Below are 12,532 nucleotides of genomic sequence, written 5' to 3' on the forward strand. Positions count from 1 at the left end.
TCTGTTTTGCTTCTAATGTTCCCCCTCCAAATGTGTGTCCTCAGGGCTCTGTGCTCTGATGAGATCCTCAGTGCTGGTGTTTAATCTTTATTCCAGCTCCCAAACACTGCCATTCTTCTAAAAACCTGGGCTCTCTCAATGCATCACATTTCTGTTTTGTTTTTAAAATTTGCCTTTATAAAGCTTTTCAAAAAGGAACAGACAGAATATGGAAATATGAAGCATCTGGTTACTGGTGGTGCGTTCATTTGGTTTTCTTTTTTTCTTTTTTTTTTTTTTTTTTGGTTCTGTCTTGCTTTTAGAAGACTTCCCCAGTTTTTTGTACACTTAATTTCCATGAGAATCTTTGCTGTGGTCACTCACCGACAGGTTGTCCATGTTTATGTGATTTAGGTGTCCTGACTGTAGAAGTCATTGTGATGATTTGTCTTTTTTTTTTTTTGTAACAGCCAAAGATAAATCTGAGAAAATATTTGCTCTGGCATTTGTGAAGCTCATGAGATATGATGGGACAACTCTGAGAGATGGAGAGCATGACCTTATCGTTTACAAGGTAGAATTTTGACTTCCCAGCAGGGAAACTCCACTGACTGACTTGTGGGGAATTCTGTTCCAGAATTACATTGGAAAATGTGTGTTGAACTCTTCCATTAAATCAAACTGAGCAGCAAATCCTGAGCAGTTGGTTTATATGGGGGATTGGGTGTTGAACCTTTAATATGTTTTAATTTCAAAGACATTTGTTGAGTTTTATATGTATTGGGAAAAATGAATTCTGTAGCCTTTTAAATAATCCCTTTTTGGCTCTGATGTAGACAGATTAGTGCTAAATTAGTTGTTAAAGATGCATTTGATAGCTCCAAACCTAAGAAAATCCAGGATAAATGTTAAAATTCTCTTATTACCGAGATTTTGAGTGGATATTTTCTCTTGCTGTGTTTCAAACATCCCTGTAGGCAGAAGCCAAGAAGCTGGAGGATGCCTCGACCTATCTCAGTCTGCCATCCACGAAAATCGAGCTGGAGGAAAAGGGACACTCAGCAACAGGCAAGAGCATGCAGAACCTTGGGAGCTGCACCATCAGCAAAGACTCTTTCCAGATTTCCACTCTGGTCTGTTCAACAAAACTGACCCAGAATGGTGAGTTCCCAGAGCTGCTGCTCACAGTTAGGTTGGGATCTGGGTGCTGACTTGCTGCCTTCTCCAGCCCCATTCCATGGGACTGGCTGCTGGCTGTTTGCTGGATTAGGTTGTGTGGGTGAGTGTGTGAACCACCCAGACTTTTCTCTGTTTTGCTCCAGAGCAGTTGATGTCTCTGAAAAAACAGAAGAATCCCAAGTTAAGTGGAACCAGGGATATTATTTCCCATACAGTTGAGACTCTTCCCCTGAAGTGCACTGACATTTTACTTTTCATTGAAAAACAGCTCCAGAGCAGTTGGTGTTTTGCTCCAGAGCAGTCGATGTCTCTGAAAAACCAGAAGACTCCCAAGTTAAATGGAACCAGGGATGTTGTTTCCCTCACAGTTGAGACTCTTCCCCTGAAGTGCACTGACAGGCTCTGTGGCATTTTACTTTTCATTGAAAAACAGCACTGAGGAAGGGGATGAGTTTGCTTTCAGGAGTAGGTAATATCAGGGTTCTGCTCCCAGACAAGCTGGTTTATGTTATTTCAAGGTGCAATATCCATATCTCAGGGCTGAGGAGAGCTCTGATGTTCTCTCCTGGTGTACAGAAGGGATGTTAGGGGAGGACGTATTGCCTGAGGGTCACTCTCATGTTCCCACACCTTCCCAGGAGTGGCCTTGGCTTGGTGTGTTCCTTGGAAGCCTTGCATTCTGTGCCTTTTTGCTGTTTTGTCAGCTGGCCGAGTGCATCCCAAGGCTGTGGCAAGCTGGTGGCAGCCACCAAAGCAAATCTTTGAGCTTTGCAGCCTGTGCCCTGTGTGTAATTCCTGCGCTCGGTTGCCATGGAGCGATCCCTTGTTCTCCTGGCTGCACCAGCAGTGAGTGGGGAGTGTGGGAGGGTCATTCCATGGGGAGTGAGTCATTCCAGGGAGCTGCTGTGACTCAGGATGGTCTGTGGGGAGCTGGATGAGGAGGGGAGGTGCTGGGAATCACGATGACACTGCCACAGTCATGAGTCCCCTCTGGCCAGGGGGATGTCCCTGTTCCAGTGGCCAGAGTTGACTGCGGTGTTTTCCAGTGGCGTTTCCAGCCTCATCCCGGGTGTTTCACATGCAGAGCACATCGGATCCACTGCAGTCTGGCAGCCTTGGAGCCTGGCAGGGAGTTCAGCAAAATAACTGGGATGTGCTTGTAGGATTTCCCAGCAGAGATAGGATCACAGCTCAGCAGCAGCACAGTGGGGCTGGGGCTTGGGAGAGCAGGAGCCAACATCTGGAATTAAACTGCTTTTTGTTGGAAAATCTCTGCTGTTTTTCCCTTCAGCCTTCCCTAGTGCTCGTTAGCAGTTAAAAGTATTTCCCAGTGATCAATATATTGATGTGGCTTTCACAGAACTGCTATTAAAATTAAGCCTGAGCATTGTTTGGTGCTTAATTTACATATTGTTTGCTTTGAAGGCCTGATCTTTATTTAATGCTGTTGTTAATTATGTTGTCTGGGAAACTTTTCCTCAGAGTTGCCAAAGTCTTTTCTCTCTCTTCAAAGTACTGTGACATTATTAAGCAAGATCACCATGTCTCGTTGAGCGGAAAAGAAACAAAACAAAAAAATCATCATTAAATTCCTCCCTCAAGTATCAGTTTTCATCTAAAACTTGGCAGTGCTTTTCAGATGGTGATTTCTGAAGCTGATTTTAAGTTTTGTAAAATAGTTGGTTAATATTCTTTCTTTAACTTTTGTTAAACCAAGTAAATAAAAATCCATTATTACTCCCACTTGCAAAAATGTTGAGCCAAAGCAGATTTTTCTCCTTTTGGTTACCTATATTAGTTCTTTCTTTTGCCCTCCATAACTATCTTAGAACTGGCTTTGAGACTTATTTTTAGTAATTCCGAAAGTATGTGCATAAGTCATCTGGCCTTTTCTGCTTGGTGTTTGATGGTGCTGAGACTTTTTTGTGTCTGAGCTATTTGAACACTCCCTCAATTTCAGTTCTCTATGAACTGTGAGTTTTTAATGTTGCTTTTCTATCAGTAATCAATCTCTTTAGCATGGAAAAGTTTTCAAAATAGCAAACTTGGCCACTGCTGAGACTTTGAGAGAGAGTGATGGTGTGAAGTGTCTACTTAGTTAACACTTGAGCAGTTCTTAGTGATTTGAGCAGAATTTATTAAAGCAGGACATTCCCTATCCTTTTCCTGGACTTTGCAGTTGATTTTGAGGGAGATTGGTGATGTAAGACAAAGAGGAGGAGAAAAAACCCTCAGTGCCTGTGGAAGTAAATCCTCCTGGTGCCTCTTCCCAGATTTCCAGGATGTCCTTTTGTTGTCAGGGTGAAGGGAACAGAACTGGAATTGGATTAATGGCCTTGCTGGGCAAATGTTCAGTTATCAATAGGCAGAGAGCTGGCTGGTGCTGTCCCTGTGGATTTGCTGTTGGAAGCATCCAGGGCACCTCTGAGGCTTATTCCAAGAATTTCTCTGTGTTCTGCCTGAAGGACTCAAATCTCTGGATAATAGTGACTGTTCCTTCACTGGAGTCAGGACTTGGAGGAACCAGGGAGATCAGAATTTTGGAGAACAGTTGGGAGGAATTTGACTTAGCACAGTTGATAATTAAAAAAAACCCAACACACACATATGACAAATGGAAGTGCTATAATGGCATAAAAAGTGAAGCCGTAAGCACAGAATTAAAATAAAAATCATACAGACTGGAAAATCAAATGTTAAAGTCCAGAAGGCAGAGAATTTCAAAGAACAGAGGCAATTTAGTTAGAGAGGAAATACTATCTAACTGAATTTAGTGGCTGAGCTTTGGGGAAAGTTTGGGTGTTTCTATAGGGAAGCTTTTGCATAGATACAAGTTAAGGAAAGCAGATAAGCAGGAACTTGGGGTGTTTCCTTCCTCTTGTTAAATACCCGTAAAGAAAATGTTCCTTTGCAGTCCATAGAATAATAAATCACATTAATAAAGCCAAGTTGCTGTTGAGGACTTTGCAGTTTGGTGTTTAAGCCCTTTGCATTGGGAAATCACAGAATCCCAGACTGCTTTGGGTTGGAAGTGACCTTAATGATCATCCAGTGCCACCCCCTGACGTGGCAGGGACACCTCCCACTGTCACATGTTGCTCCAACCTGGCCTTGGACAATTCCAGGGATCCAGGAGCAGCCACAGCTTTTCTGGGCAACCTCATTCTGTCTTCCTCCTGATGTTTTCTAACCTCAAATTTCACTTGACCTAGGCTGACTGCAGCATTCCTGTGTCCTGTAGGTTAAAATACTGTTTTCTGTCCTTTTTAGTGCATTATTTTACACACGGCCCTGTGAAGAGAGTGGGATTAAGTGCCTGACTGGTGCTTTGCTGGGGTTAATTAATGCTTGCACTACCAGCCAGTGCCCATTTTTTCGTAGCCTGTGAGTTATTTTTCCCTTTCAGTTGGCCTGCCCTGACATTTTGTGCTCACAAATGTATATTCATTTAGCATTTGCTCTGCCATCACGCTGCGAGTCCACGTGGGTTTGTTTTCTTGGGGCAATCCATGATGCTGTTCAGAGCTCGTCTGTGGGCTGGCTTTTGTTCAGATCATTTCTTCTGTCAAGCTGATGCCTTGTTAGAAGTCAGACTGCAGCCAAATTCAGGGGTGGAAAGCTGATATAAATATATCCATGAAACACTTTGGATAACTCATGGAGGCATCTTTGCTTCGCTTCCAGAAGCAATTTTTTTTTTTTGTTAATACTGAGTTTCTAAGACTTTGGGTTCAGGCTGTAGACTTCTTGTAGGATGTATTAAAAGGAGTGGAGGACTTGGATTCAAGTCTTTCAAAGCTTTAATGTAGTTAAACTCTCTTGATTTCTCCTCACAAAGAGATGATGAGAAGGCTTGGTTTGAGTCCTGCTCAGAGGGGAATCTTTCCAAGGAGTGCTGTGGTTCTTCCACTAGAAGTAATGTCATTTATTACTAAGAATGAAAGCTTTTTGAGAAAAGCATAGCAGCTGCTTTGAGTCTCTGCAGATAATTTCCAGAATAAACACTGCAGATTCATGCCTTAGTAAATGTTGTGGTGGTCGCTTTGAAAGTCTGAACAGCAAAGAGGCGAGGGGGTATTTGTTGGGAGAAAGTGCCTGTTTTGAGTTATTTTGGGCAGAATTCACATAGTATGAATTATATGGGGAGGTGGGTAAGGTGCAATAGTGGGCCAGGGGCCAAAGTGAAGGTAGTGAGTCTCTAAATTAGTCATAAAATCATTTAAGTTGGAGAAGACCTTTAAGATAATCAAGTTCAGTTTTTTATTGAAGGTTTCTCCTGAGCAGAAGTTGCTGTGAGTTTCGTTTTGTTTTGTGCTGTGAACTGACTTTTCTTGGGGAAGAATTTTCCCCTGAGGCAGGAGGAGTGTGGGGTTTGGGGTCTGTGTGCAATGCTGGGTTCCAGTGCTGGCCTTGGGATCTACCAGGGAGCTGCTGCTCTGCAGGGGAACCCCACTGAAGGCTCCTCCCCAGGAGTTTTCCCTGAAGGAAGCTTTGCAATGACTGACTGATGGAGAGACCTGGCTTGCTTGCATTCCCTTATTTATCAGGGAATGCTGGATGACACCATCTTCAGGATGCAAGATTTGGGGATGAGACCATTTGCATGATCTGGGCTGTGCCCTGAGGCTTCATCCCTTGAGAGCATTGTGGGCACTGGAGATATTCATCACCCAGCTTTCCCCCACTCTCATTTAGTTTGCACTTCTTTGTGCTTCATTGTGCTTTATTTTCTCTTCAGTTTATGCAGTGAGAGCAAAGAAGCTGGAAACATTAATGCTGGGAGAGTCACTGCCCTGTAGATATGACTGTGTTGGTGGCTGACTAATTTCATTTTGGCATCTTTTTCTAAACACACAACTGTTGTGTACAGCAAATTAAAATCCCAGGGACCAGGCTTCTTTGGCCTAGATTTTCCTGCTGATATTTCAAAAGCTGGCTGCTTTTCTGAAAGCTCTTAGAGTTCTGTCAAGGGTAGAAGGATTGTCCGAGGTTTCTGCAGTGTCAGAGGGAACCAGAAATTCGTTGTTGTCCAGGGAAAAAGGCTGAAGTAAGGAAATAAAACTTTGTGTCCTGCTTATGGTGATGGAGCTTGAGGAAAGGGAAATAGCCTTGCATGAAATAATTGCTGGGGTTTTTTTATTCCTAGTTGATCTCTTGGGGCTGCTGAAGTGGAGATCCAACACGAGCCTGTTGCACCAGAACTTGAAGCAGCTGATGAAAGTTGATGGTGGTGAAGTGGTCAAGGTAAGGAGTCAATGTCTGTAAAAATCCCAGATTTTGAGGTGTCTTTTTTTTATTTGGCTCCCCACACTCTCCCCCTCAACCTCACTGCACTTACACATTAAAGTGCAACCAGGAATCTCAGACTTCAGGGTGCTGATGCTCCTCTCCCTGCCCTCCAAGAGCACTTCAGATGTTACTGATAAAACACACATAAAATGCACATTTTTGTAAATTAGCTTGTTTTATCCTAGCACTTTGGTGAATTTTTATATATAGATACATGAAGAAAAGGTGTTTTCCTTGTAAGATCAGACCATCTAAGAAGTCTTACATGGGGATATTAAATATATTTTTTAATCTATGGATGTGGAATGCAATCCTAGTGCGTGCTGCTGTTGTTTTCTTTCAAAAAAAATACTTCTGGAAACACTTAGCTGAGCCAAGTTATTTACATTTGCCAAGGCCACTGAGTGATTGCAGAGAGCTACATAAAGACAGATTTAGCTGTGCAAAAGAGGAGGCTGGGACTTTATTGAAGGTGTTGTAATAAATCAAATCCAAAAGAGTGTCAAAAGATGTACTTGGGGACAGGTGACCCTGGAGAGTTGTTTCCTTACTTCAGGGGATTTCTTTAGTTGGTTAATAGAAGCACAATGAAGCCTCAGCTTGAAGTGACTGCAAGCACTTGGGAATGCTGATTTTTGTCATCCTTGGAGGGTGGGGAATGTGGGGTCCCACAGATTTGTGTTTTGGGAAGGTTCTGCTTTCTGTGGTTTTGTCCTGGGGCATTTGAAAGCAGAATCTGGCCAGTGGTAGTGGCTCCTGCCATGGCTCTGTCACTTGGAATTCCCCCTCCTCTCCAAATGTGACATCCCAGAGTGCTGTGGCACATCCCTGCTGGGTGGGGATCAGGGATTTCCTCAGGATGCACAAATGGGCTTTGAGTAAAAGGAGTTTTGGAGTCAGTTCTGCAGCTGGCTCAAGACTCAGTGAGATTCCCTCCTCCCTGAGCACAACTGGAGCCATGCAGAGAGCACAAGAGGGATGTTTCATATTGCTTCCACCACCAGTTTTATCCTTTTTTCAGAGGGCCAGTGTTTACATTCTCCATCTGTTGCAGCAGTGCTCCATCTTTGTGGAGCCTGCTCTGTTGCAGAGTCTGGTTTGTGACTGTTCCTTTCTGTCCTTCCAGCTTTCTTTGCCCTTTGTGTTTTTAGCTACGATACCCAGTGCAGTCTGGAGATCTTTAAAAAAAGTATTGATGTGATAAAACACATTCATATTTTCTGTTAAGCCATTGCCTGTTTTTAAAACTCCCAGTAAAAGGCCTGGGTCTACTGGTATTCATTTATTTGAGTGGAGATGAGCCCAGATACCCATTTTGTGTGTGTTCTCAGAGTGTGTGGAAGCTCTAAATGTTATCTCCCTTCCCCAGAGGCTCTGGCTCCATTTGTGCAGAGTCTGTGGAGTATGAGAATATAAACTAATAGTGTAGGAATTATTCATGCTACCTGAGAAATGTCCTGCCCCTTCACGCAGCAGCAGCAGCAGCTCTGCTGTGCTCTTCCTGCTTGCTCCACCAAGTCCTGGTGAGCAGATTTAAAACCTGAACTCTGCTAATGAAAGTCAGGCTGAGGTGCCTGAATGTGAAATCAAGGCTTGAGCAGCTTCCCAACCATCCTTTGGCTTCCACAGGACTCCGTGTGTGGCACCCAAGGGTGCAACTTCTCCTCAGACCAAGAGAGAAACTTCTCCTGTCAAGGCTCAGAGCTGTGCTTTGCACTTCCCTCCCTGCCAGCTGGCAGCAGCCGCAGAATCATTTAGAATTACAGAACCATTTAGGTTGGAAAAGACCTCTGAGATCACCGAGTTCAACCTTTAGAACATCAAGTCCAGCCTTTAATGTGCTTTATTTGCACATCTTCTTTAATGGAATGAGTAAGGCTGTGAGAAGGTGATGTTTTTCTTTTGCCCCTGTAGTGGAATTATGAGCTGGCTCTTCCCCAGGACTGGGCTAAGATCAGCTGCAAGAGTTCTGGCTTTTCTGTTTTTTCATCCTCAGGAGCACAAACTGTGACTCTGTGTTCACTTGGTTTAAGGAGTTTGACATTCAGCTGTGAATGAGGGTTAATTCCTGACATTTGACTGTAGATTTAGGAGATCAGGTGAATCAGGCTGGAGCCAGGGGAGACTCATTGCACAGCTAAACATTTTTAAAGGAGGAAGGTGGGAGTCAGGCTGGTTTTCCATCCCTCTCACAGTATGTGGAATCTCAGGATCGGTTCCTCTCTGCTTGTTGAGGTGTTCTTCCCCAATTAACACCCTGTCTCATCCTAAAGGCAATTTTTTTTTTTCATTTTACTTCCCTGTGAGGGCGGTGAGGCCCTGGCACAGGTGCCCAGAGCAGCTGTAGCTGCCCCTGGATCTCTGGCAGTGCCCAAGGCTGGGCTGGACGGGGCTTGGATCCACCTGGGACAGTGGAAGGTATCCCTGCCCATGGCAGGGGGTGGAACTGGGTGGGATTTAAGGTCCCTCCCAACCCAAACCATTCTGGGATGATTTGAGACAGATGTGCTGGAACCATCCACATTTAACCCCTTTTTTTCTCAACCCCAACTGAGCTGTGATCCAGCCTGGCTGTGCCCTGGAGGAGCCCCTGTGTGTCTGTGCCAGCTGGAGGAAGGAGCTGCTCAGACACAATCCCATTGCAGCAGAACTGATGAGTATCTCTGGCAGTGCATGGAGTCCTGGCTGTCCCTGGGAAGAACAACTGGAATTTAGGAAGCTTTTATCCCTGTGTTTGACTGGCAGCCCCTGGCACTGCTTTTCCTCTCATGTTGCCCAGGCAGGGAGGAATTCAGACCTTCCTGTGTAGGTTTGGGGCTGGGGCAGCAGTTGGGGCGCTCTGTTCCCAGGCCTGCATGAGTGATCCCACCTGGGATTGTGGATCTGAGCAGGGATGTTCTGAGTGCCTTCCGTGCCTCAGCTCCCACTTTTCCTGGCATGAGACTCAGTTGCTTGTGTGGTTTGTGCTCTGGAACACCCAAGTTTTCAGCAATGCATGGGCCTGGTGACCGTGTGGTGAATTTGCAGTTTGGAAATTCTTGTTGTTGGAACACTGTTGTAGATTGAAGTCCTTGTCCAGGTGTGCCAAGTGTGATTTCTGGCTTCATTTTTTTCTGTTGGAGTGATAATGTGCGTATAGATTATCAACCTGACTAAAAATCATTTGCTGAAAAGAAAAGTGTTGAGTTTTCTGTTTTGTGGCTAACTTTTAAAATGCTTTTACTTGAGCAAAAATATCTATAGAAACCTGTGTGGAATCTAAATTTCAGTTTCCTCTGAAAAACATGATGAGCTGTGTTGTTTCTTTATAGTTTCTTCAAGATACACTGGATGCCCTTTTTAACATCATGATGGAGAACTCAGAGAGTGAGACCTTTGACACTTTGGTGTTTGATGCTTTGGTGAGTTTGCAGTGAGGAAGGTCTGAAATGAACCTAATAATGGGGAATAAATGATAGAATGAAGTTTATTAAAAGAAAATATATGAGTTGAGAGTTATTATTTAATTCAAAGGTTATATTTAAAGGTTCAGATCCAGAGGGAGTTGGATTATATTGTGTCATCCTCCTAGAAAATAAGGAAGCACTCAAATCCAGTCATTTTAATGGATTGACTGCAGAATTTAGGACAGAAGCAGAATAAAAATTTTAATGTCAGTAATGGGTCTTCTCTGAGGAAAAAGAGGCATGAACAAAAATTAAAGATTTTTTTTTTTTTTGAGAACTGCACACTAGTTATGCTGGTTTTTTTCAGGTATTTATCATTGGGTTGATTGCTGACAGAAAATTTCAGCATTTCAACCCTGTCTTGGAGACCTACATCAAGAAGCATTTCAGTGCTACCTTGGCCTACACGTAAGTTGGAAAATTTATTTTTCCTAATGTGACTTGGAGGATTTTTCCAGGTAATGTTATTTAATTGTGTATGTAGCTTAATTAGGAACGTGCTCATGAGCTTGTGAGGATCTTGAAGAAGACTGGGGATAGTCTTTGTTTCTTTCTTGAGATGAAATGGTAAAACTTTCAGTCCTGTGCAAGGAGAAGTCTTGATTGTGCTGTAATGAAGAGGAGGCTGATTTGACAATTTCAGGAGTTGTTTTGTAAGGAAAACAAAAGCAATTCTCACTCATATTGGAAGGAAATCATGTCTATTTAAGATGCTTCAAAAACTGGGTTTTTGTGCATTAAATTACATTGTACCCTCGATTATCCACATTACTGTCAGTATGGGGAAGAAGCAGTGAAGGACAAAAAAAAGAAGGAAAACAAAGGCCCATTGTTTTTGTTGTCTTAAGTATTTTTTGGCAGTTGGAATCTTTGCTGCTGAGTTAGGTTTTCGGTGTTGGAGGAAAAATATCTACTGGATGTCTTAGCAGTGCTGGGGGGATGGCAAACCCAAATCAGGAAACCTGGGGTGCCTTTTGCTGGTGCAGAGTCTCTGTCAAGGGACATGAGAATGTTTGAAAATATTGATATAAAAATCGTGAAAAATCATAAAATCATAGAATATCCTGAGCTGGAACGGACTCACAGGGATAATCCAGTCCAGCTCCTGTCCCTGCCCAGACACCCCAAAATCTCACCCTGGGCATCCCTGGGAGCTTTGTCTAAACTCTCCTGGAGCTCTGGCAGCCTCAGGGCTGTGCCCATTCCCTGGGGAGCCTGGGCAGTGCCAGCACCCTCTGGGGGAAGAACCTTTTCATAATCCTCCTTTAATTCCCAAAGAAGATTTGAGCCTTCAGCCTCAACACTGATATTTTGATCTCTGAGTTGCTGCTGCTGTTGCAGCTCTGTGTGGAGCCTCCTGCTTCACCTGGATTTCTCAGGAAAAGGTGAGGGTGCTCCTGTCATGCTTGGCATGGAGAGGATCCTTCCCTTCCTCAAGTGCAGGGAGGCAGAAACAGGGAAAAGCTGAATTCTGGCTTGAGGTGTCCCCATGGATGTGACCGATCCCTGCCCTCCCCTGAACATCCAGCCTGGAAAAGAGCTCCACGATCATCCAGCCCAACCTTCAGCTGTTGCCCTGGAGTAAAGAGAGGTGGCCTTGGCAATATTTAAGTGGTTACTTGGAATTCTCAGGCAGTTTGCTCCTGCTCCAGCAAATCCCCAGGCAGCAGGATCTCTGTGAGCTGGGGGCTGTTTCTGTTAGTGGGGAATAACATGGAGCTTGTTTACTTGGAGTGGGGATGTTGGATGGTGCTCTGGAGCTGGGATGATTTAAAATGGAATTGCTTGTGCTTGCATTAAAGCCCTGATTTATATTCATTGGAAGGGAGGAAGCTGAAATGGGATTATTTTGAAAATTGTTTCACTTTCGAGTTTGATCAGCTTTAAAATGGGGAAGAAGAGAATTTCCAGCTGGTGGTGTATACTTTGAGAAATAAATTTTACAAATTTCAGCCCAAAATCCACAGGGGAGCTTTGTAAAGGGGAAGCCTTGTTGAATGAACAAACTCACACTTTATGTTAATTCTAACAGTGTGCTTGTATTTAATTTAATTATTTTTATTATTCTGATTATTATCAGTAGTGCGTCTTTCTCAGAGCCTGAATCTGAATATCCATCTGAACATCCAGCAGAAAATGAGCCTTACTGAGATTTGTTGTATTGCTTGTGTGTTAAATGAGGTTGTGGTCTGTGACTTTTCATTTTTTCTCTAGAATAAGTTACAGCTACTTATAAGCAAAACAAAACTGCAGTGAGTTTGTTGGTTGAAGAATGAGTTTGTAGCTCTGTGGGCACATAATTTTTCTTTAAACTTTTCAAAATGAAACTTCTGTGGGAATACCTGTAACTTGTATGTGGGTGTTTTGTATTTAAACAGAAAACTGACCAAGGTTTTGAAAACCTACGTGGACAATGCTGAGAAGTGTGGGATCACTGACCAGCTCTTCAAAGCCATGAAAGCCTTGGAATACATTTTCAAGTTCATTGTCCGCTCCAGGATATTGTTCAACCAGTGAGTACAGGCACTGCTCAAACCTCCCGTTGCCAATAATGCCGCAAAACTGCCAAAATTTTACAGACCAGCAGTTAAAATAGCTTAATATTGCATTCCTTTAGAAATACCTGAAACTGTGAGAAG

General features: G+C 43.5%; 1 protein-coding gene across 3 annotated transcripts in view; it reads left to right on the top strand.

Annotated features, from left to right (window-relative positions):
* DOCK1 (dedicator of cytokinesis 1) overlaps nt 1–12,532 on the top strand; it is a 265,225-nt gene that overhangs the window by 48,577 nt on the left and 204,116 nt on the right. For all 3 annotated transcript variants that reach the window (XM_083866350.1, XM_083866352.1, XM_083866351.1), the window contains exons 17-22: nt 450–553; nt 957–1,140; nt 6,305–6,402; nt 9,759–9,848; nt 10,201–10,301; nt 12,272–12,406. In XM_083866350.1, coding sequence (XP_083722476.1) covers nt 450–553; nt 957–1,140; nt 6,305–6,402; nt 9,759–9,848; nt 10,201–10,301; nt 12,272–12,406 — 712 coding nt within the window. The remainder of the gene's footprint in view (nt 1–449; nt 554–956; nt 1,141–6,304; nt 6,403–9,758; nt 9,849–10,200; nt 10,302–12,271; nt 12,407–12,532) is intronic.

This window comes from Zosterops lateralis (genome assembly GCF_965231275.1).
Source record: "Zosterops lateralis genome assembly, chromosome: 8".
Lineage (NCBI taxonomy): Eukaryota > Metazoa > Chordata > Aves > Passeriformes > Zosteropidae > Zosterops > Zosterops lateralis.